Source organism: Hyaloscypha bicolor (assembly GCF_002865645.1).
Source record: "Hyaloscypha bicolor E unplaced genomic scaffold K444scaffold_118, whole genome shotgun sequence".
Taxonomy (NCBI): Eukaryota; Fungi; Ascomycota; class Leotiomycetes; order Helotiales; family Hyaloscyphaceae; genus Hyaloscypha; species Hyaloscypha bicolor.
Window position 1 is genome coordinate 74,651 of NW_020194620.1, and position 23,330 is coordinate 97,980.

General features: G+C 33.9%; 4 protein-coding genes across 4 annotated transcripts; 2 read left to right on the forward strand and 2 right to left on the reverse strand.

Annotated features, from left to right (window-relative positions):
- Positions 1-336: 336 nt before the first annotated feature.
- Positions 337-2,411, forward strand: K444DRAFT_665799 (PLP-dependent transferase). The gene is made up of 3 exons (XM_024887120.1): positions 337-454; positions 534-628; positions 682-2,411. The coding sequence occupies exons 1-3, from the start codon at positions 407-409 to the stop codon at positions 2,300-2,302; spliced, it is 1,764 nt and encodes a 587-aa protein (XP_024733026.1). The 5' UTR covers positions 337-406; the 3' UTR covers positions 2,303-2,411.
- A 10,158-nt stretch (positions 2,412-12,569) lies between these two features.
- Positions 12,570-14,382, reverse strand: K444DRAFT_535682 (cytochrome P450 ClCP1; the record flags this gene model as incomplete). The annotated part of the gene is made up of 8 exons (XM_024875308.1): positions 12,570-12,732; positions 12,785-12,945; positions 12,999-13,603; positions 13,650-13,794; positions 13,844-13,910; positions 13,964-14,093; positions 14,149-14,218; positions 14,281-14,382. 8 exons carry the CDS (start codon positions 14,380-14,382, stop codon positions 12,570-12,572), a joined length of 1,443 nt encoding a protein of 480 aa, XP_024733027.1.
- A 204-nt stretch (positions 14,383-14,586) lies between these two features.
- On the reverse strand, positions 14,587-16,656 carry K444DRAFT_54642 (uncharacterized protein). The gene is made up of 8 exons (XM_024876220.1): positions 16,064-16,656; positions 15,718-16,007; positions 15,624-15,665; positions 15,561-15,574; positions 15,421-15,442; positions 15,258-15,367; positions 14,988-15,206; positions 14,587-14,926 (listed from the first exon to the last, which is right to left on the reverse strand). Exons 1-8 carry the CDS (start codon positions 16,395-16,397, stop codon positions 14,872-14,874), a joined length of 1,086 nt encoding a protein of 361 aa, XP_024733028.1. The 5' UTR covers positions 16,398-16,656; the 3' UTR covers positions 14,587-14,871.
- Positions 16,657-17,904: 1,248 nt separating this feature from the next.
- On the forward strand, positions 17,905-20,094 carry K444DRAFT_615921 (fungal trichothecene efflux pump). The gene is made up of 4 exons (XM_024880824.1): positions 17,905-18,148; positions 18,203-18,690; positions 18,739-19,262; positions 19,364-20,094. Exons 1-4 carry the CDS (start codon positions 17,960-17,962, stop codon positions 19,918-19,920), a joined length of 1,758 nt encoding a protein of 585 aa, XP_024733029.1. The 5' UTR covers positions 17,905-17,959; the 3' UTR covers positions 19,921-20,094.
- The last annotated feature ends 3,236 nt before the right edge of the window (positions 20,095-23,330 follow it).

Consider the following 23,330-nt stretch of genomic DNA (forward strand, 5'->3'; position numbering starts at 1 on the left):
GGGAGTGAACGTCGAAGTCAGCGAACCGATGGACATGTTAGCGCTTCTGCTACACAACAAGGTGGTTACGGATAGGCTTCGGCAGTCGTTGCGTTATGGAGCGAGCAGACGCAATCTAGTAATCGCGAAGGGATGGGGCATGCTGAAAACTGCAACTGGACTGGAAATCGCGACAGAGTTTTCCTGAGGCGGGTACCCCCGCACTTAGCACAAAAAAGTTGCACTCTTCTGCCGCCAAGCCACTAGGATAAGCCGTCCCGTTACCTCAGCGCACCCCGCGATCGGAGTCTCTCCTGGAATTTCACCATCCCGTCTACGACAACAAACTTTGACGGTACCAAACACGGAACTCATACTAACATTCTCTTTGCAACAAAATTGAGCTTCTTGCATTACTTATTTCAAGATGTCAATCATAGAGCTTGGAGACTCAATTCCAGCCCTCACACCCCATGTAAGTTATGTGTTTATTTCGACGCTTTTGCGAGTTCTGAGTGCAAGGTTGTGAGTCACAAAACTAACACTTTCCGTAGGCTGTGAGTATGTCTCTGCCAACATGGGCTGATAACGTGGATTACGAGGAGGGTAACAAGCGGGTTATGGACAAAATGCCAACTGGTTATCCACGGTATTGTCTAGGAATTCCAGACTTGGATAAGTCTTAAACTGATCCCATGACAGATTCTTCATTCACAAACTTATTGTGGCGTTCGCGGATGACATTATTGCCAAATATGGAACCCCAGATCGGAAGGCTCTGTTGTTTCCATCCAGCAAGGCCGCCCAAAGATGTCACAACTTCATAAAGGCAAAAGCAGAGCCCAGCTTTACAGGAGACATCAAGATAATTGATCTGTTTCTCGATAAGAGTAAAGAGACTTCAGAGATCATTGCGAAGGTCTCGCCCTCGATATCAGCTATAATCTTCCACAAAGATCTATTCCCAATAGCGAAGCAATACTGGCAACACTCTGGTGATGGTATCTCAAGCAGACGTGCTGAATTTTGTCATTCACTCTTCTCGGATGGCAAGCTGGTAGATTCCATGCCCCTGCAGCCAATACTAAATCAGAAAAGAGGCCCAAAGAGATACCAAAAAGGAGTCGAAAACTCTCAGCCCCCTCTTACGATTGGTGCAGCAGAGAGCCGGGAAAGCATGCAGTTCCTGGAGGAGCATTTTGGTCGAAATTTGGATATATCGTTTGTCGATAACGCCAAGTTAGCAATCTGTCGGCGCATAGCTGGCTCTTTCGTGGGCGAAGTGGATCTTGCAGTCGAACCAAGCCCCAAGATGACCTCAAACTCGCGTGGAGTGACAGGACTTTCTGACGACGACGTTTATCTCTATCCCTGCGGAATGAATTCCATTTTCAACACTCACCGGATGATGCTAGAGTCCAGAGGCCGACTGAAGAGTATATCGTTTGGTTTCCCTTACGTTGATACTCTTAAAATTCTGCAAAAATTTGGCCCCGGATGTCTTTTCTACGGAAATGGCTCATCGGAAGATCTGGATGACTTGGAAGCCCGCCTGCAGGCTGGCGAACAATATCTAGCCCTCTTCTGCGAATTCCCCGGAAATCCTATGTTAAAATGCCCCGATCTAAAGCGAATTAGAAAGTTGGCTGACACCTATGACTTCGGCGTGGTTGTTGACGAGACGATTGGAAATTTCATCAACGTTCATGTCCTTCCACATGCAGACGTGGTTGTAAGCAGTCTCACTAAGATTTTCTCGGGAGACTGCAATGTTATGGGCGGCTGCGCTATTTTGAACCCCGAAGGAAGGTACTATCAGCACTTGAAGAGTGCTTTCGAAGCGGATTACGAGGACAACTATTGGGCCGAGGATATTATGTTCATGGAGCGCAATAGCCGTGATTTCGTGACTCGGATTGAGAGAATCAACGACAATGCCGAAGCCATCTGCAATATTCTTCAAGCACATCCTCTTGTCAAGGAAGTATACTACCCCAAGTATAGTCCTACTAGGCAATTTTATGATGATTGTCGAACACCAACTGGCGGGTATGGTGGCTTGTTATCTTTTACTTTCCACAAGAAGGACCATGCGGTTGCATTTTTCGATCGTATCGAGACTGCTAAAGGACCTAGTCTCGGCACAAACTTCACCTTGACTTCACCCTATGTTGTCTTAGCACACTATTTTGAGTTGGATTGGGCTGCAGGGTTCGGCGTGCCAGCGGATCTGCTTCGCATTAGCGTTGGTCTCGAGGATGCGGAAGATTTGAAGTCACGGTTTGCAATTGCACTGAAAGCTGCCGAAGCAGTTGGTTCTTGACCTGGCTTTTAGCAGATATTATGCTATATGTGGAAGTAGCCGTGGGCTAGGTAGAGCGGCTTTTGAGATACCTAAGATCGCACTAGCATGCGAACAACATTATAAAACGAATACGTAGAATATTTCGTGTAAAGATGGGCTGCAAAGCCTCCTGACTCCTCTGCTTTATGACCTGACAATCCTAACCATTGCTTTGTCCTCCTCACAATTGTCTCTTTCTCGACTCAGAGTTCAACCTCAATCGTAAACAGTGTGAGAAATAAATAGATTAGATTAGATTTATGGCTATTAATCTAATCTATTCACGAAATTTTCTCATTAATCATATTCTATTCACGAATTAATTAAGCTAATCATGAATATTCATAAATAACTTGATTAATATACACGTGACCGCAGCATGTGACAGGCTAGCCTAATTAGGTAAGGATCAGGCTCTAGTACTACCTGCTTCTAGACAGAAAAGCTCGCTAAGGCAGTACTAGAGCAAGAACCTTACTTAATTAGGCTAGACTATCACGTGGTATAGTCACGTGTATATCAATCAAGGTATTCATAAATAATCATAATTAATTATTCTAATCTAATTAAATTATATAAGTATTATATTAATCAAATTCTATTTACGCTATTTATAAATATTCATGAATTAATTAATTAATCAGATTATTTTTTCGTATATTAATTATAAAACCTTTATAATAATTATATAAATAAAGTAGTATTTAGTATATAAATAAGCTTTAAATATAAGGGTAGAACTAATTAAGATTGAGATATTTAAAGTATAAGACATATAGTATAATAAAGGATTTATATCCTCTATAATTAAACTAATCTAATATTTAAATCACGTATATAATAACTAATTAACTTTCCTAGATTTTAATAAATATAACTAGACTTAGTAATATATTACTACTTGAATTAATTATAATTAAATATTATAATTAAGTAATTAAGCTTTTTTTAAATAATAAAAATAATATAAATATAAATTAAGTTATATAATAATAATATAAGGTATTTATTAGTAGGTAATAAGATAATAGAATGAATTAGTAAGTTATGAAACCATAATATTAAATTTAGTATAGAACTAATCTCTATCCCTCCTATAAGGTCCAGGGAAACCCCCTCTAAATAGGAGGCCCTAATAATATATATATAATTAGTAATTTATAAGTCTAATACTTATAATATAAATAGTAATTAGTTATAATATTAAAGGGCCTTTAATCTCCCTAATTAATACCCGTAATATCCGAGGTTCATTATATATTCTTAAGTTATATATAACCCTATATATATTATAACTATACCTCTCTTCTAGGATCTTATTCCCAAGATCTATTAATTTATCCTAGTAAAATATTTAATTAATTATATATTTAATTAAGATAAACTTCTAGTATCTTGGGAAATAGATTTACTAATATAATCTAGGTAATAGATATAAAAATCGTCTAATTAGATCAGGACTAAGTAAGTAAGAAAAAAGAATAATTATATTCCAGATATAGAGACTAGCTAGTAATTGCGATTTTATTTGGAATCTGAGTATCCTAATTAGCTTAATCCAAAATACTAAGGCACTACCCTATAAAATTAATACTATCTATTAGATCTCGTATTAGAATAATCTAAATAGCTATATAGAAAGAATTTAATAAATATTTATATAAGAAACCTATATAAATATTTCTAAGGTCCTAGAGATTATTTATAAGCTTCTGGAAGCATATATTAATTAGTTATACTAATTTCCGATTAGGACTAGCTCGAAAACTAGTAGTTAATCCAGGTAGTTCTCTACCTTTATAAAAGAACCTCTTTATATTACTATATACTTTTTTCCTTTCTAATAATTATATATATAATAACTTTTTCTATTATTACCTTCTAGCCTCTTCTTCTATTCTTTTCCAAGTCTTCTTTAATTATTTTTAATTAATTCTATAATATCTTCTTCTAGCTTCGTTATTTGTCTATATAATAATAAGTATAAAGATAACCTTATAGTCTCCTTTCCTATTACTAGTAAATACTTAAAATATTTCAAATATTTGCTTATTAATTCCTTTATCTTATATACTATAGTACCTAGTAAGAAAAATTATAACTATTATAATAAGGGTTCTAAGTCTTATATATTAGTAAGTTCTTTAGCTTTAATATCTATTAAAGCTAATATAATTTCAGATTCCTTATTATTTATTAGAGGCTTATTAGTTCTAGGAAAATACTATTATAATCTTTAAAAAATTTCTTGAAGTATATCCTAAATAGTATTATACTAATAAAAATAATACTATTAATTAGGTCTTTAAAAACTAGAAGAACTCTAATAAGCTTCGGAATTCTTCTTCCCGTCTTAATAAGGCAAATAATAATACTATTTGGGTTAGTATCCCAAAAGTAAGTTTTTTCTAATATATTTAGGTATTTACTAATTCCTTAAAGAAATACTATAATATCTACTTTTAAAGCATTAATCTTATTACTAAGCTCACTACCAAGATTACTAAGTAATTTATTACTAATACTTTAAGTACTAATAATATAATACTTATAGCTATTCGGGACCTAACTTTAGAAGTTCGGGCCTTTTATAAGATATATATAGCTATTATAAATTCCTTACTTACTTCTCTTAATATCCTTAATACTAATATTATTATAGTATAACTATATCTTATTAAGAGATAAGCAAATTCCGGAAAATATTAGCTAATTCTTTATTAAGTCCTAAATAGGGCCGGTATTTAGTATTCTTATTTTGGGAATTAGGAATTTATAGAAATTAGAGTTTATTTATTTAAGATACCTATAGCTAATTTATCTATAATAAATCTTTCTTAATTCTAAACCTTTTTCTAATAATTTAAATATAATTCTTATAAACCTTAATAAAATCCTAGAAAACCTTTATAAATAAAAAAACCTAAAGAAAGAATATTTCTATTACTATTCCGGGCCTTTTCTTAGCTATCTAGATCCTCTTTTTCTTTTAAATAGCCTTTTTCTTAGTAGTCCAGAATTCTTTTTAATCTTAAAAGGTTATTAAAAAATAGTTTCGGATTCTAAACTATAGTTTCGGTTATATAATTTTAGAAGTTCCTTAAAATTTTTAAGATTAGGAAAAGCAAGTAACTAGATATTATAATTTTTAGGCTAGGCTTTTTATTTAATTAAATACTATTACTTCTTACTTCTATTATCTTATTAGTAATTAATAATAGCTTCTACTTCCTATTCTTATTCTTTATTATTATTTACTAATTCCGGAAGTTCTCCGGAGAAATATAGATATAATTCCTAATTCTTTTTTACTATATATTCTTTAAGGAAGAAAATATAGAAAGTTAAATATAAATAATTATATATATTTAGTAGTTTTAACTTATATACCAAATTACTAATATATTTAAGAATTCTAAATAGATTTATAAATTTTGGCTTAAGCTTTCCTGCCTTAAGTTTAATATTTCTTATTAATAGTATTATTTAGGCTTCTTTAAAATAGTATTTAGCTAACTAGTACCTATTATAATAGGTTTCCTAGTTATTTTATATATAATACTATAAATCCTTAAGCTTTTTTTATTCTGCTTTAAGGATTTCTAGCCTCTTATATATAGCTAGTACTTCTCCTATAATTCTATCTTCAGGATTTCATAAAAGTTAAGAATAATATCCGTAATATATATAGAAAGATATATCCTATAAAACCTGATATTTTGAGTTATTATATATAAATTCCGTAAAAAATAACTTCTTAAACTAGTTATTTTTTTAAATATTATAATAATATCTCAGGTAATATTTCAGGGCCTGATTCTGCCTTTTTATCTAATTATCTATCTAAAAATAGTAAGCTATACTCAAATACTATTTATATATTAAATAGAAGCAAAAAGTAGACTAGAACTAGCTTATAAATACTATTTCTCGGTCAGAAATAATTCTATTAAAAAAGCCAAAAATCGAGAAAATATATTTCTATATAATCTTAGTAAACTCTAGAAAGTTAATAGTTTTATAATATATAATATATCTTACTATTTTAGAATACCGGTTAATAACTATAAGAATTATATTAAAATCGGGATCTTTTACCGGATTCTTATATAGTAGTAGACCTATAATAAAATCCATAGAGATCTTATTCCAGGGTCTTTTAGGCTATAGTAAACTACTAAGTAAATTATATAGCAGATACCTTTTTGCTTTAATTCTCTAGTAAATATTATATTCTTAATAATAATTATAAATATCTTCTTTTATATTCTCCTAATACCAAGATTTTCTAAGAAGTTCAAGAGTCTTCTTTATTCTATAATATCTGGCTATTAGGTTATTATAATAAAGCTTTATAACTTCTTAATATAAAGCGGGATTATTAGATATAATAATTCTGGATTAGTACCTAAATAGGCCTAAATTATTTTTCCAGATTTCTTTTCCCTTAGTATCTTTCTTATTAAGCCTCTATTTTATAATATTCTAATATTAAGAATTATTTCTCTAAGCTACCTAGATAATATCTAGAAGGAATTCAGATAAAGGAGCTAGTATTATAGCTCTTTTAATAGCTATATATATTCATATATAGAAAATTAGGTATTTATAACTATCTAATTCAAAAACTCGGGAAACCAAGAAGTCTTTAGTTCTATTAAGTAATACGGTTATAAATACCCCTATTACCTTAGCTATAGTAATAGAGCCTTTAAGGCATCTCCCTATATCTTGCTTTTTAACTAATTCTATAGTTAAGAGATCTATAAGATAATCTATCTACTTATCTTATAATAAATATTTCTCCTTAGCTACTATAGATATAATAAGTATTAAATAATACTTATTTTAAAGAAAGAACTCTTTAGATATTTATAAAAACTTCTAAATTATAACTATAAAAGCTTTCTTTAACTTATTCTAAAAAGTCAGAAGCCAAGTTATATTAATAAGACCTTCTCTATAATTAGGTCTTTTACTAGGTCTATTTACTAGATTTAAGGCGCCTCTATAGTAAATAATATTAAAATCATATATTATAAAATATATTACCTAATATACTTAATAGCTTTCTAGATACTTTATTTCTATAAAGTATTAGAGGTTATTATAGTTTATAATAACCTCGATTATAAACCTGGACTCTTTAAGGTAATAGTACTAATACTTAAAGGCTTTAATAATTATAAATAGCTTCCTATTATAAGTACTATAGTTATATTTGGCTCCGGAAAGTTTCCGGAACCAGAATATTACTAGATACTAGTATTTTTTCGGGCTATTACTAGAATTAACTTATTATAAAATAGTACTAGTAATTATGAATTTTAATATATTAGTTTTAATATGAATTTTCTTAAAAGAATTAAAATAGACCAGGACAGGTATTATAATAAAAGCTTTTTTCAAAGTCTTAAAGCTTTTAGCTACTTTATCTATTTATATAAAGAAACCGGATTTCCGGCCCTTTTTTATTTCTTTTAAAAAATCTATTAAGCCTATAATTACCTGAGAGTAATAGTAAATAAATCTATAATAGAAATTAGTAAATCCAAGAAATACTTAAATATTATAGAATAATTTTGGTTCTAGCTATTTAATAATACTATAAACCCGTTTAGGATCCGTATAAATATCTTCTATTTTAATAAGAAAGCCCAAAAATTCGACTTCCTTAATATTAAACTCGTATTTACTAAGTTTATAAAACAAGTTATTTTTATATAGCCTAGTAAGTACCTGGCAAATATAATTATAGTATTTACTTTTATTTCAGAAATAAATAAGAATATTATCTAAATAAATAACTATGAAATAATTTAGAAGTCCTATAAGTATAGTATTAATATATACTTAAAATATAGCTAGTATATTAGCTAGCCCAAAAAATATTATAAGATATTTAAAATAGCTATAGTAAGTCCTAAAAGCTGTTTTCTATTCGTGTTCTTTATAAATTCTTATCTAATAATATATATCCTTAAGATCTAGCTTTATAAAAATCTTGGCTCCTCAGAGCCAGTTAAGAGTCTTATTAATAAGAGAAAACAGATACTAATTCTTAATTATAACTTAATTAAGTCTATAATAATTAATACAAAAATATAGTTCTTTATTCTTCTTGGGAATAAAAAGAATAAGCGCCCCTGTTACAGTTATATATCACGTGCGCGGCTAGTCACGTGATGCGCACTGTACTCTCATATAGTAAAATAGCTAATAAGGCTTCCAACCTTATTATTATACCTTTTAATCTAATTACCCATACGGTAAAGCTATTTCCCTATATGTGTATCTATTAGTCTAAGCAACTCGTAACAGCCCCTATAGGGCTTTTACTAGGCCTTATCTAATATTTATAAAGTGTATCCTATAAATACAGATATAATACTTCTAGTTAGATCTCTAATAAATTATATAAAGGCCTATATAAGACTATACTATCTATATTAATAAAGTATTTAATACTACCAAGATCAAGAAGTTCCAAAGCTTTATTAGAATTAAAAACCTCTAAGAAGTCTTTATATTTATTATTCCGGAAGTAAATAGGTATTTCTAAGGCCCCTTTCCGGAAAATATTAATTTGCCATATTAAAAACTCCTATTTAGTATTACTAGAACCATATAATAAAGCAAAGATCTAGTAACTATTACAAATATATAAAGCCTACTATCTAGGATAATTATATTTGCCTTTAGTCAAGAATAAGACTTAAGATACTAGCTCAGGGTACTAGTTAAGCTCCTTACCAAACTCTTTTAGTATTAGGATCTTAATATTATTAGGCTATATAGGTATATATATCTATTATTTCTTAATATAGTCTATATATTATATAAGGGTTACTTTATAGAATTCTATACTAAAGACAAGGCTATAAGAGCCAATATTCTTATACTTATAGAACCGGAGCTTAAAAGAACGTATTTTGCTATAATTATCTATAATAAATATTTCAAGATTATAGGCTTAATAGACCTTAAATTTATTTCTATAAAAAGTTATAAATTCTTAATTATATTTAGCTAAGGTAATAAAGCCCCGGCTTTAAGCCCAATTATTATTAAGGAAGTTATAGTCTGACCTAGTATTACCGAGTCCGCTCTATACCTCTAAGGCACCTATTTCTGGCTATATTAATCTTACTTAAATAGTTATATAAAATAATATATCTTTTTTATTATAGCCAAAATTATTAATATTTAAGATTTAGCCTTCTCTTTTCCCTGTTCCTTAGGAGGGTCTTCTCTAGAGCGCTTCTCTATAATAATAGTATTAACCTGCTTTTATAAATGCCTTGACTCTTCTATAGTTTTGGCCTTATCGGGATTCTACCAAGCCTATTTAGTATACTTGAAATACTTTACATTTCCTAAAAAGTATTCTTTCTATTTATAAGTCTAATAAACTATACCTAAAGTAGAACTAGTACTTTATTAAGGCCTTAAAGGAGCCAAAATACTACCTAAGGATTTCTTATATAATTTTCGGAACTTATTCTTCCTTTTTTAATAGCCTTATAGATCAAAATTCGCTAAATCAGAGTTCTTAGGAGCAGAATTGCTTTTACTAGACTTCCTTACCTTTATTCTCCTTAATTTGGGATAAGTAGTATATTCTACTTTCTGAGCTTTCTTAAGCTACTCGGAAATAGATATTGCCTTATTTCCTGAAAAGATAAATATAAGTATCTAATAAGTCTTATAGTTAGATAAAGTAGTATTAAGAGTCCGGACCCGGTTTCTTTTAGGGTATAGGTCCTAGTTAACTTTGAAACTAATTATTCAAGTATATAACTTAGTAACTATCTCGCCGTTCTTCTAATAAAGATCTTAAAGCTTCTTAAAGGCGTCTTATTAATAGGTTTAAAGCGCTTGAAACATATTAGCTAAGTAGGCCTTGAATTACTCCTAATAGACCTCATATAATAGTAGGCTTTACTTTATTATAGCCTCCCAAATATTATAAGGTTTGTTCCTAAGGGTACTTGTAGTAAAGTTAACTTTAGAAAAGTATCTATTATAAGTTTAAGGTTAGGTCCTAAAAACTACCTCCTAGAAAAACATAAATATTCTCTATTTTTTAAGGGACTTTTTATAATATAAGTCAGGTATTCGGACCTTAAGAAGCTTCTTTTAGTCCAAATATATTTTCAGGATATTATATAGTAGCTTCTAATAAATAATATCGAGATTACTCTTAAAGCTTATTATATTAGGAAAAGAAATAAATTCCAATCCCATTTTAGGAAGTTCCCTGGTAGGAATTACCGAGGAAGATAAGATAGACTTATAAATAGAGTTTCTACGAGATATAGTAAACCGCAAGGTATCCCTAAAAGCACTCTTATATTACTCTAACTATAGAATGTATTAGTTAATTATATCTACTAATTCTTGCTTTTATTAGAGCGCTTTGACTTTAGTACGCAAGCCCTATTCTATAGCTTGGGCAGCAGTAACTCGGGTATTAATCTCGGTATCTTAATTATTACCGGGATTATTTCTATTATTATTACTGGCTCTCGGAGGCTCCTGAGGGGCCCTATTAAAAATATTAGATAAGCCTTTACTATTACCTGTATTAGAGTTAATCTGGTCGACTTCCTCTATAGAAATAGCTTTAGTAAGGGGTCATATATTTTGCAGATTTCGAGATATAATTACTTATTGAACTATCTCTCTTGAGGATAGAGAGATTAGCTTATAAGATATTTATTAGTAGGTAATAAGACAATAGAATGAATTAGTGAGTTGTGAAACCACAGTATTAAATTCAGTATAGAACTAATCTCTATCCCTCCTATAAAGTCCAGGGAAACCCCCTCTAAATAGGAGGCCCTAATGACATATATATAATTAGTAATTTATAAGCCTAATACTTATAATATAAATAGTAGTTGGTTGTAATATCAAAGGGCCTTTAATCTCCCTAATTAATACCCGCGACATCCGAGGTTTATTATATGCCCTTAAGTCACGTGCGACCCTGCACATATTACAAATAATTATAGTTATACTTATATAATTTATTTAAAAGACGTCTAATTTATAAGTCTAATTATTAATAAATAATTAATAATATAATAGTTTAATTTTAATATAAGTATTAAAATACATATAAGTAATTTATATAAAAGCGAATATTATTAATTCTTTATTATTAATATATTAAAATAATAGAATTATAAGTTATATTTAATAAACCTAGATTAGAATTCAGACTAACTAGTTACTTAAGGTTTTTAATTAAGGGTTTATTATCTTGCTTACTAAACTTATTAATAACTCCTCAGAGGTTATTAATAGTAGTATTAGTATAATTGCGTTTTATGGTCATATTATTGTATTTATTAATTAGATACTCGTAATATTTGGGAGGATATTAGATCTTCGGTTTGGGACAATAATATTTAATACCGTTATTTAGGCGTGCGAGATTTGGAAGCGAGGTTTGAGGCAGTCGCAGATTGACCTTTGTGTAGTTTCTTGTAAGCATGGTGAAGGCAGGATTATTCGGTCTCGGGGTAAGGTGGTCCGGGGCAGAATGTTAGTCTTGCGAGGTGCTGCGTTGAGAGGGGGGGTAAGGATGAAGACGAGGATACGGAGAGGACATATATGAGGACGAACAATAGGCAGTGCCATGGTGACCGACGAGATGGGGAGCCATCCTCCCCGGAAACGGCGGGAGGGATGGAAGCAGAAAGTCGACAATTGGGAACAGAGAAACAGAAAGGGTCGGCTTTAGAAGTTCGAGGTTTCGCTATGATGATTAGCTCCCACATGCTGATAAGAGAGGCCCATTGTACATTTGACGAGGCAGATGTCGAAGGAGCAAACCGAGAAACGAAGGATACAACTCCATCGTCGGCGCTCCATGGAACTAAGAAGAGGCGTAGAATATGACAGTGGTGGACCTTAAGTACTTTGTGTATAACGGGTCCTGCAACCTTGACCTGAGGATGTGGATCCGAGACCGGGTGTACGTCAACGGTGTTGAAAGGGCCTTCCTAGAACGTGTTAGAAACTGAGGATACTTTCGTATATAGAGATGACTACTTGTCGTCTGAATGTCAAGGTTGCGCTACACTATTCGGGTCGGCTCTGAGCAAGCTGGGACGCGCTAGCGCACAGTCATGGACCCATACAAAGCTCCCTTAATATATTTATCAGACATGAACGTTGGAAAGCAAGAGTAAGGAAGTGCAGCGAGCAGTAACAAATCTCGACTTGAATTCCATTCTTATAAATCTTCTCTCATTGTAACCTTGGTCCACAAATCCGGCCTCTGCCAAAGACGAAAACAAGCGCAATCTCGGTCCCAATCTAAATCATTATCGGCAAGCTCAAAATCAAACAAGAAAACCAATTTCGCAATCAAGATCCTGAGTTCCATCCAGGCCATGCTAATATCAATTTAGATCAAATCTTGTGAAGGCTGAGATAGGGCGAGCTTACTTTTGTCCCATACAAGCTCGTGGACCAATGAGAAAGGGTTGGCTGGCACTCAGATTATCGGTGCAATTTGGATCAAGCCAACGTTCTGGACGGAAAGCATATGGGTCTTTGAAGTTATTTGGATTATGTGTAACGGACCACATGTGGACGCCGACTGTTGTCTGCAAAATCGTCAGTGACTTTAAAGATGTAGTTGAGTTGAGATAAAACCTACTCCTCCAGGTACGAAGACACCAGCTACTATCCCACCATCCTTTGGAGTTATTCTCGGCGGCGCAATTGGTGAGGGCGGGAAAATTCTCAATGCCTCTTGAATAACCGCAGTCAAATACGGAAACGTGGCCCTCTGACTCGTAATCTCATCCGCAGTCTCGAACCTCCCCCTTACTTCAACCTTCAACCTCTGGTATACCTCAGGAGTCTTACAAAGATAATACGTCAACGCACTCAAAAGCGCCGCACTAGTTTCACTCCCCGCCATAATAAGAACATTAGCGTATCCCGCCAAATTCCAATCTGTTAATCCGAGCTCCTCTTTTTTCTCAAAGAGATAAGAACAGAAATCTCGACGCTCTAAATCTCCCTTCTCCATCCGGGCGAGGATTTTGGCTTTGGATTGGTTCACGTGATTGAGTGCCTCTGTGGTAATTTTAGAAGGGATGAAATAGGGCATGATTTTCCAGACTCGTGGGGAGAGACGGAAGATTGCAGAGTCGTAGGCACCAAACTTGATTGCTTGAAGTATGGTGGCGATCCAGGAATCGGTCTTTCTATTTCTGACAGAGCCGAAGGCTTCGCTGAATGCGAGTTCCCCGAGCACTAATCGTATTAGGTATTAGATAGGGAGGGATGGATAGGAGGTTACCATCAAAAGTGACCCAGTTATAGTAGTCGATAAAATTAATTGGTCCCTTGCGAGACTCCTCTTGGATAGCAATCATTAACATGTTTGCGTATTTCAGAACGATGTCTTCTTGTTCCAAGAGAGCCTTCGGTGAGAATGCATGGGACTAGGGAAATTATTAACGAATTTATCAAGTGTCAGTCTGAAAAACTCACGAGCACCTTTCTAGCTCGTTCGTGCTCTTCAGGGTCTAAGATATTGGCAATTTGTTTTGCCCGAAGTCTAGAGGATCGTTACTTTAGCATGTTCTTGATGTGGAAGGAGAGAAAACATACTCATCATCAATTACATAGAACTTGGGATCCTTCAAGAAAATTTCTCTAGATTTTTGTGGGAGATAAATGTCTTTCCAGGCCGCTGCAGAAGAGAAAGAAAGCTCATCAGGAGACCAACGAACCACATCTCCTACAAAAATCATTTTAGCTTGTATACGGCTGGAGCTTGAATTTTGGGAACGGACCATATTTCTCATGGAGAGCTTTCATGGTCTTTACCGAATTTCCACTGACTACTGTTCTTGCATAGAAGATCTGTGGTTAGGCCCCCATTATTAGACAAAGAGGGTGTCAGATAGGCGGTGATTTTGACATACGTTTGAAATGACAGCTAATTTTGGACCAGGAAACTTTGCAAGCGGGTGGAAGTATATATTGTATATGGCATGTGCAGAAACGTAGAATATAATCTGTAACATAGATCAGCTTGAGTAATTGAATAGGAGATGTCTTCTCACAGGACTAAATATTGCCACCGTCACTGTCAACCAACTCCATGACTCCAAGATCGCACCAAAGTTGCCTCTCAAAAATATGACAAGACCCATCATGTACTTTTGTGATGAAAACGGTGAAGAATTCGAAAATTGAAACTATATAATAACACTTCATGAGAAGTAGTGATGTGTCAAGAGTCTTGGTGGCTGAGTGCTGAATGCTGCAGGTGGCTAGATCAGGAAACGGAACCGGGCAACCCATGAGCTAACGAGTCAATCCGCTCGACGCGGGTATTTGACGACGGCCGTCGGGATGTCGGATGACCTATCTCGGAGGTTCCACACAGAAGGGGCGATAACTATCGCGATTCGGCTTTGCGACCAGGTTAATGGAAATGGTTTGCCAGCCCCAAGCATCCGGAAGCTGTTGTTAAAACTGCCACTTGTCTTTCTGGAGGAATCCGATATCTTTTACACCTGAACTCTCGGTCTTCCCATGTTGATATCATTCTTGAATTCCGGATACCTTCGGTCACACCCTGTCAGTTGAACAGTTCATGAGACACTAGGTAGTTGTATGAACTCACACTTCAAAAAAACTTGGGCCATAAGTCCAGTTTGATAGGTCTCGAATGTGTGTAATGAATGCTGGGTTCACAATGTACTCTTTCGAGGACAAAGTGATGAAGCAGTCGCCTGGATTGTACGGCCAATTGATTGACCATGTTTCATTAGCTATTTTACTGAATTCTTCGAATTTATCATGAAACTTCATGTCTCGACAAAGTCTCTCTCGAGCTCCAGGCCTTGTTCAAATCAGCAAACAGAGGGTGCAAGAAAGGATGATTCATATCTACCAGGCCATCAGATCAACCCACATGGGATGGGCTGTCACAATTTGAGCAGCGCCCGGTCTCAACCATACTGGCATTGCATAATAATCTTCTTTAGAACCAGTAATTAACCACTGGCAATGTCTTAGTCTTCACATTGTCCAAAGTCGGGGCGATCACCACTTACTCTGCACAATATACAAAACAGGCTGCTCAACGAGTTAGCACCGTGTTTTGTCCGAAGTGTGAAGGCCCGAGTCTGGGAACGTGCTCCCAGAGTTGCGAGCCGGCATTTCAAGGGAACAAGAACGAAAAAGTTTGACGTACTACATCATCGCAATCTACTTCCGTCAGCACAACTGTGAGGACAGTTCCTTGAACCAGACTCACCTGTTCCGGAAGATTCTCAATAGTCAAATGATAGATGAGACCCTACGAAGATCTGTGTCAGTGCAGGGATCAGAAGAGTAGACCAGTAACGTACAGAAACAATTGAAGTTGTCAATGGAAATGTCAATGCATGGTGCTGCGGGTTCAAGAGAGCAGCAACAGCGGGGAACTTTTCGTTGGTGAATTCATATTCATTGCCCCCCATTGGGTTGAGTGGCCTCCGGGACTCTACAAGACCGAGGAGAACCTTATCAACTTTGCATGTTGGAGGGTAGTGAAGAGACCGTGCTTCCCAGACTGGAATAGAAATAGATCGTACAAAGTCGTCATACGAATACTGAGGCGGTAAACCGGGGTCAAGCAGCCCGGGAGCCTCCTGTACTTCTATCATCAACACTATCAGTAAATGGATCCCGGAGATGAAATGAATTTCCACTCACCTGTGCCGATTGGTATTGACATCATTGAAGACTGTGCAAATTGCGAATTGGTAAGCATATATTGACTTGCATGAAGATTTCTTCGTTGAACAGCATCTAGTCCAGGATAGTTTTCGAATGGGTCATCCAAGGGAATTGAGCCCGGTACCATTCGTTGCGGTATGGATCCAGGGGGCGCCAACTGATTTTCCGCCTTTAGTGAGTCGTTCTCTAATTTAGTAGCGATCAGCTGCTGGGTCAAATCCTCGACTCTGCTTTCAAGTTGTGCAATTGTCTGCTTCACTCGCAATCTGTGCCAAGTTAACTCGAAAACCCCCCACAGTCCCGCCCTCATGTGAGCATCTCGAAGAGTGCTTGCCTTGTTTGTCTTTGACTTTCACGATCCTGAGCCCTCTTCCGGACCAACTGTTCCGGAGTCAGGAGCGACACGGAGCGACTCACTTGCGTCGCTTTGGAGGAAGACCCGCCAGCGTCCATCTTATCAAATGCCACGTACAACGACCGGAGGTTGAATCAAGCGCGCTCACTCCAGGCAAACCTTAACTCGAATCAATGATATCGAGATGCGCTAGGCTATGGCGCTTCTTGAGCAATGCTCCGTACTCCGTCTAAAAGGCGGGGTGGATCTTTATACAGTAGCGTGGAAATTTACCCGAAGAAATTCCTCACCGTGTGAGGCTTAGCTACAGTTTGGTTGGCTGCCCAGCCCCCCTTCCCAGCCTGATGTGGAGGCGGTGAGATCGTCGCATCGTAATTTCCGAAGAAAACGCGGCAACCGCGCGCTGTTTGATGCCTGATAACTCTGAGCATATATCTTCCTGGCCGATCCGCGCTATGGATTAATTTGTCTGTACACTTTTATTTCTCATCTATTTTTGGGGGTCCAGCCGCATCATGAACATGTGCCGGTGCATGCCGGTTGCAAATCGTCCGCTGTACACATCGTACGTACCGACAGGATCCAACAAAGGAGGGGCAGGGAATCGCAGTCCTAGAGCTTACGGCCGCTTTGGGCGCCGGGGAACAGCTCCCGTACTCACGCTTAGGAAAAACAAACGAATGAAATGCCTTTTTATGCATACCCACCGGGCTCCCAGTTCCCCGTTCCCCGTTCCCCGAAACGAATGAAACCTCTTCCACGGATTGGGAGTAGCTCACTGTCAGGCTTCCAACGGATTTCCACGGTGCGGCCGGCATCCCGACCTTTGTTTCTGCTTTTTGCAATCTTGTGTGTATCCAGCTGCGTGAAAGTGATACTATCCCCCCGCCCCCCTCCCCCTGAATAGTTACAGTAGGCCCTTGGGTAACGCCACCCTGAAACCTCGTTTATATCCCCGAGTTAGGGAATATCAGGTGCTTATGAGAAGTGCTCTCGCTGAAAACCCTTGTACCCTTGGGCCACTCACTGTAAGTATTCAAGGCGGGGTGTGGTACTGCAGGCAGCCCTGCATAAAAGCCACGTTTACGAGTCAAGAGCGGGCGCGTGGTTGCTCAATTCCATTTTGCTGTCATATCGGAACGTTCCAGAAGGTGGAAGGCTCATGCAGCCTTCGATCTCCCGAGTCAAAGGACGTTGGCCGAACCGATCAGACTCGTCATATTACTCGCCAAGAACCAGCGTGTGGAATGGCAAGACCCGACCACTCGATCGTCACAGATAATCAACGAATGGGGTGCATATTCTCGCTAAACTGACCCCAGTTCTGGGCCGCCAGACGAAGAGATAAGCTTGCGATCTCCATTTTTTCGGTTCTGCTGAAGTCAGAGCACCCGTCCAAGTTCTCAGCGAAACCACCGACTCGGACTCGTAGCTATCAAAGCAGATCGGCTTGAAACCGAAGAAGCTTCTGTTGTCCATTATTCTTGATCCTTCTTCTGCTCTACCGAACTCTGGATATGTCTCAGAACGCCATCAGTGATGGCGAAGCTTTTGCTTCAACGGCCCTCTCGGAAAAGGCCTCGCCAGATCCTGTCGTCGCTGATGTAAGAACATTTGATATCGACAGTCAGGATCTGCCAGAAGGGTATTTCCGCAGTCCGTACTTCATTGGAACTCTAGTTGCCGCAGGTCTTTCGCTGTCGGCCGTAAGTAGCACTGTGACAGGTACACAAAAGCACATGAGGCTGAGATATATTTAGGGTGCTGGAACCTTTGCTCTTGCAGCGCCTGTTTTGGGAGTTATCAACGCCGACATTGGCCCTGATCCAAACTATCTCTGGGTAGGACTTGTCTACATCTTGACCTTAGCACTGGGACAACTCCTCGTGGGACGTTTGTCTGATCTTTTCGGACGTCGTTGGTTCTTTATCTCTGGATCGGTTCTTTCCCTCATCGGCTGTATCGTCAGCGCTGTTGCTACGAGTATTCCGATGCTCATTGGAGGTACAACTTTAATCGGATTTGCAGCAGCCTCCCAGCTTTCGTATCCCTTTGTCATTGGAGAACTCGTTCCATTCAAGCACCGTTTTCTCAGCATGGGGTTCGTGTATTGCTGGGGTTTTCCGTTAGATGGCTTCGGTCCGGCCGTTTCCTATGCCTTTGTCCAGCATAGCAAACATACATGGCGGTCAATCTATTATCTATTTATCGGGATCAATTTTTTGGCAGTAGTCTTTTGGTTCCTATTGTAAGCCCCCTCGGCGTCATGCGAAATCCTCCGAGCTAACAATCCTAGCTACTTTCCACCCTCATTCGATGAGAGATGGGCCCACAAGAAGACCAGACGCCAAGTTATCCAAGACTTCGACTTCATTGGCCTCATCCTCTTCTGCGGCGGTATCGTCACCTTTCTAATGGGTATCTCCTGGGGCGGGGCCTTATACCCCTGGAAATCTGCTCATGTTATTGGAACAATCATCGTTGGGTTCTTCTCCCTAGTAGCCTTTATTCTCTACGAAATATTCGTCCCCTTAAAAGAACCACTCGTTCCCATGCATCTTTTTCGCAATATCAGATGGGTAGCAGATATATTTATGATAGCTCTCGGGGCAAGTGTTTACTTTTGTTTTGCGATTGTGTGGCCCATAATGGTATTTGCGTTGTACACGAGTGATTTGACAAAAGGAGGATTCCTTTGTTGTGTGACTGGGCTTGGGACGAATTCGGGTCAGATTGTTAGTGGCGTACTGGGGAAGAGGATTGGGAAGCAGAAGTATCAGCTCATTGTGGCTGCAACATTGATGGGCCTGTTTCTGGGGGGTATGTCTCCATCCCTTCTCTCCCCCTCGTATTCCATTTCCTCCCCTTTCCAGTTACTCATCTAGTGTCAAGAATGACATACAAGCACTAATGATGGACAGCTGGCGCCTGCGCAACTCCCTATAACCAAAACACCATCGCTGCCCTCCTCTTCCTAGGTTGCTTCTCCATGGGCTGGCTTACAAACATCGGTCTTACCATCAGCGGCATGATCATCCCAACGCAAGCCGAAATCGGCACCGCCATAGGAGTAGGCGCGTGCATCCGCGAAACCGTCTCAACTATCGCAGGAACAGTCTACACCGTCATCTTGGCTAACCGCCTTGCTCGTACAATCCCCGCCGAAGTGCCCCCGAAACTCATTGCAGCTGGATTACCATCTTCATCTGTGGCTGCATTTCTCAGTGCGGTAACAGTAGGGACTCCAGAAGCGTTCTCGAAAGTGGCAGGCCTGACGAGTGCGATTGAAAGCGTGGGAATCGCAGCGTATAAGGTTGCGAGTAGTCATGCTTATCAGACTGTGTTTTACTCTACGATCGCGTTTAGTGCACTTGCAATTTTCTGTAGTCTCTGGGTGCCAAATGTGGATGATATGATGACGGATAGAGTTGTAGCTACGTTGCATAAGCGGAAAGATGAGGAGGCTGGGGAGAAGTGAGGAGACGATAATTTGAGATTCATGGGACGATATCTGTGCAAGGATGAGGATATAGCGGTAATTTGATAGTACTAGTAGCTTCTTAGCACCTCGTGCATGACATCCCCCTAACATTATGAACGTTTTTGTCCACATAATATTGTCGCCCAAAGATGACGAATGCTTAAATAAAATGCATCGCAAAATCTGTACATATGTTAGTTCAAGGAGGAACTGATTCGATCTGTTACTAAAGATGCCAAACGATGTGGCATTTAATTACTGGCCAGGCTCAGCTATTAGAATATGTTCTAGTATAATATTACACGTTAATTAATAAGTCAGACTTATTTAATTAACTAATATCTTATATCTAATATTAAAAAAAATACAAGTAATTATATTCTTAAATACTTGATTCTCGTAAGCTTTTCTTTAATTATATTATTTTTCTTTTTATTTATTTTCTTATTCTATAAAAATAAACTAAAGAATTTATTAGAATTAAAAATATTTAATTAATTAAAAAATTAAAAGATTATTCTAAGAAAATTTCCGAGTAATTCTTTTAAAACTATAATATTTTTATTAATATTAATAAAATAAACTAGTTATATAAAAAATATACTAATTATAATAGAAATAAATAATATAAATAAGAGTTTAAAAACACCGGCTTTATTTTCCTAATTATAAAGTTTATATATAATTCAAATAAAAAACTAAATTATTTAATTATTTATATATATTTAAAGAAATTAATTATTAATTTTATTATTTAAAAACTAGAAACTTAATTAATAAATTATAATTTTAAATTATATAAATAAAATTTCTTTTATAAATATTAATTTACTAATAATATATAATATTATTATATATTATATATAAAATACTTTATATATTAGTAATAAAAATATTTAGATATCTAAATATCTAATTTAGATACTAGATATCTAGTTTAGATACTAGATATATTAAAGATATTAAAATAAATATTTTATTCTTAAACATTTTATTCTTAAGTATTTTATTTATAATAAGAAATTTAGGAAGTAAAATATTATAATTCCGGAAGAATCTAAAGTTTAAAAAGCTTAATTTAATAGAAAAATTAAAGGTTATAGTTAAAGAGCTTTAAAAATATATATAGAATATATATTTCAGAAAAAGAGTCTTATAAATATAGGTATTATATAAATAGAAAAAATAGTTTCTAAAAAAGTAGTTTTAGAACTAAAAGAAGCTAGTTTTAAAAAATAATAATAATTAAATAGCTAACTATTTATTAATTAGTAAGAACTAGATATTTTCTTTATAAGCTATTAAATACTTTTATAAAGTTAATAAGTAATTTTCTTTTTTAATATAAAATAGACTAGATTTATTTTAGGCTATTAAATATTTTTAGAACTAATCTAAAATCTTCCCTAATTTATATATATAAACTAATTAGTATTAGTTTACTAGTAATATATAATATTATTATATAAATATAAAATACTAGTTATATTAAATTAATTAGAATATAAGATATATAATAGTCAGGTAATATATAAGTAATTAAGGTAAGTAAGCTATAAAATAATACTTATAAATATAACTAATTCCAAGAATTAATTCTAATAAAAGACTAATTAATATCTCTTTCTAAAGCTAAAAGTATCTCTTTATATATTTCCTAGTATTTAGCCAAGCCTATAAAGTACTTTATTTAATTAGGAAATATAATTTTATATAATTTATATAATTCCGATTATAAGCTTTATTTAAAATAGGAAATTAGATCTATAATATTTAATACCTATTTATATACTATTATATATATTTATTATATAAAGTTATTATTATTTAGAAATAAGAAATATAGTATTATAATATTAATATATAATTTCTAAATTTATTAAGTTTAATAAAGTCTAATTTATTTATTAAATTACTTATATAATATAAAATTATATAATTATATTATATAACTATTAATAATTATAGCTATATTAATAATAATTATATTATTATTTATATTATAAATTTTAGTTTTATAAATTACTAAATATATATATTATTAAAAATCTTTTTTAAGTTTTATAAAAAAATAAAAATTAGTTTAATATTAAATTTAATATTATTATTATAATATAATAGTTATTATAATAGTAATAAAGAGCTTAAATTAAGCTAAAGGCTATATACCGGGCTAAAAGTACTGGCTATACGCTAAGTCACGTGCAGTGGCACCACGTGACTAGTACTATATAATAATTACAGTTTTATAATTTATTTTATTATTTTATTACTTATTAATAAATACTTTATAACTAAAATAAAAAGTAAATAAAAAGTAAATAAAAATAGAAATAATAAAGATTAGAAAGTATTTTAAATATTATTAAATATTTCTAAATTTATAAGTTATAACTTTTATTTAAAGTTTTATTATATTTATTATATTAATTATATTAATTATATTAATTATATTAATTATATTAATTATATTAATTATATTAATTATATTAATTATATTAATTATATTAATTATATTAATTATATTAATTATATTAATTATATTAATTATATTAATTATATTAATTATATTAATTATATAATAATAATATATTAAATAATTAAACTTTTAGTAATAATAATAATAATTCTTTTATTTTATTTCTTATTTTTAGTTTTATAAATTTAAATAAGTAATAAATTTTTAATTTTTAATTTCATTTATTATATAATAATTAATAATTTTAAAAGCTAATAATTTAGTATTTTTATATAATATTTTATTTTTATTATATAATAATAATTTTATATTAATACTTTTTTTATCTAATAAAAAAAAGTTAATATAATAATATTTTATAATATATATATATTTATATAAGATTTAATAATATTTTATAATATATATAAGGTTATATATAACTTAAGAATATATAATAAACCTTAGATATTACAGGTATTAATTAGGGAAATCAAAGGTTCTTTAACTTTATAACTAACTACTATTTATATTATAAATATTAGGCTTATAAATTACTAATTATATATATATTATTAGGGCCTCCTATTTAAAGGAGGCTTTTCTGAACTTTATAGGAGAGATAGAGATTAGTTTTATAATATACTAATTTATTCTATTATTTTATTATTTACTAATAAATATCTTATAAACTAATCTTTCTATTTTTAATGAAAGTAGTTTAATAAGTAATTATATCTCGAAATCTATAAAATATATAATCTTTTATTAGAGCTATTTCTATAAAGAAAATTAATTAGATTAATTCTAATATAAGTAATAGTAAAAACTCGTTTAATACTTTTAATAAGGCCCTTTAGAAGCTTCTAAAAGCCAGTAATAATAACTGAAATAATTCCGGTAATAATTAAAATATTAAGATTAATATTTAAATAACTATTATCTAAAT

Coding starts and splice junctions, on each gene's coding strand:
- K444DRAFT_615921 (XM_024880824.1), top strand. CDS start 17,960: ATGTCTCAGAACGCCATCAGTGATGGCGAAGCTTTTGCTTCAACGGCC. Junction 18,149..18,202: donor CAGGTCTTTCGCTGTCGGCC/GTAAGTAGCACT, acceptor AGATATATTTAG/GGTGCTGGAACCTTTGCTCT. Junction 18,691..18,738: donor GTAGTCTTTTGGTTCCTATT/GTAAGCCCCCTC, acceptor TAACAATCCTAG/CTACTTTCCACCCTCATTCG.
- K444DRAFT_665799 (XM_024887120.1), top strand. CDS start 407: ATGTCAATCATAGAGCTTGGAGACTCAATTCCAGCCCTCACACCCCAT. Junction 455..533: donor TTCCAGCCCTCACACCCCAT/GTAAGTTATGTG, acceptor CACTTTCCGTAG/GCTGTGAGTATGTCTCTGCC. Junction 629..681: donor ATGCCAACTGGTTATCCACG/GTATTGTCTAGG, acceptor ATCCCATGACAG/ATTCTTCATTCACAAACTTA.
- K444DRAFT_54642 (XM_024876220.1), bottom strand. CDS start 16,397: ATGAGGGCGGGACTGTGGGGGGTTTTCGAGTTAACTTGGCACAGATTG. Junction 15,207..15,257: donor TGGGTTGATCTGATGGCCTG/GTAGATATGAAT, acceptor GATTTGAACAAG/GCCTGGAGCTCGAGAGAGAC. Junction 14,927..14,987: donor GGCCCAAGTTTTTTTGAAGT/GTGAGTTCATAC, acceptor GTGTGACCGAAG/GTATCCGGAATTCAAGAATG.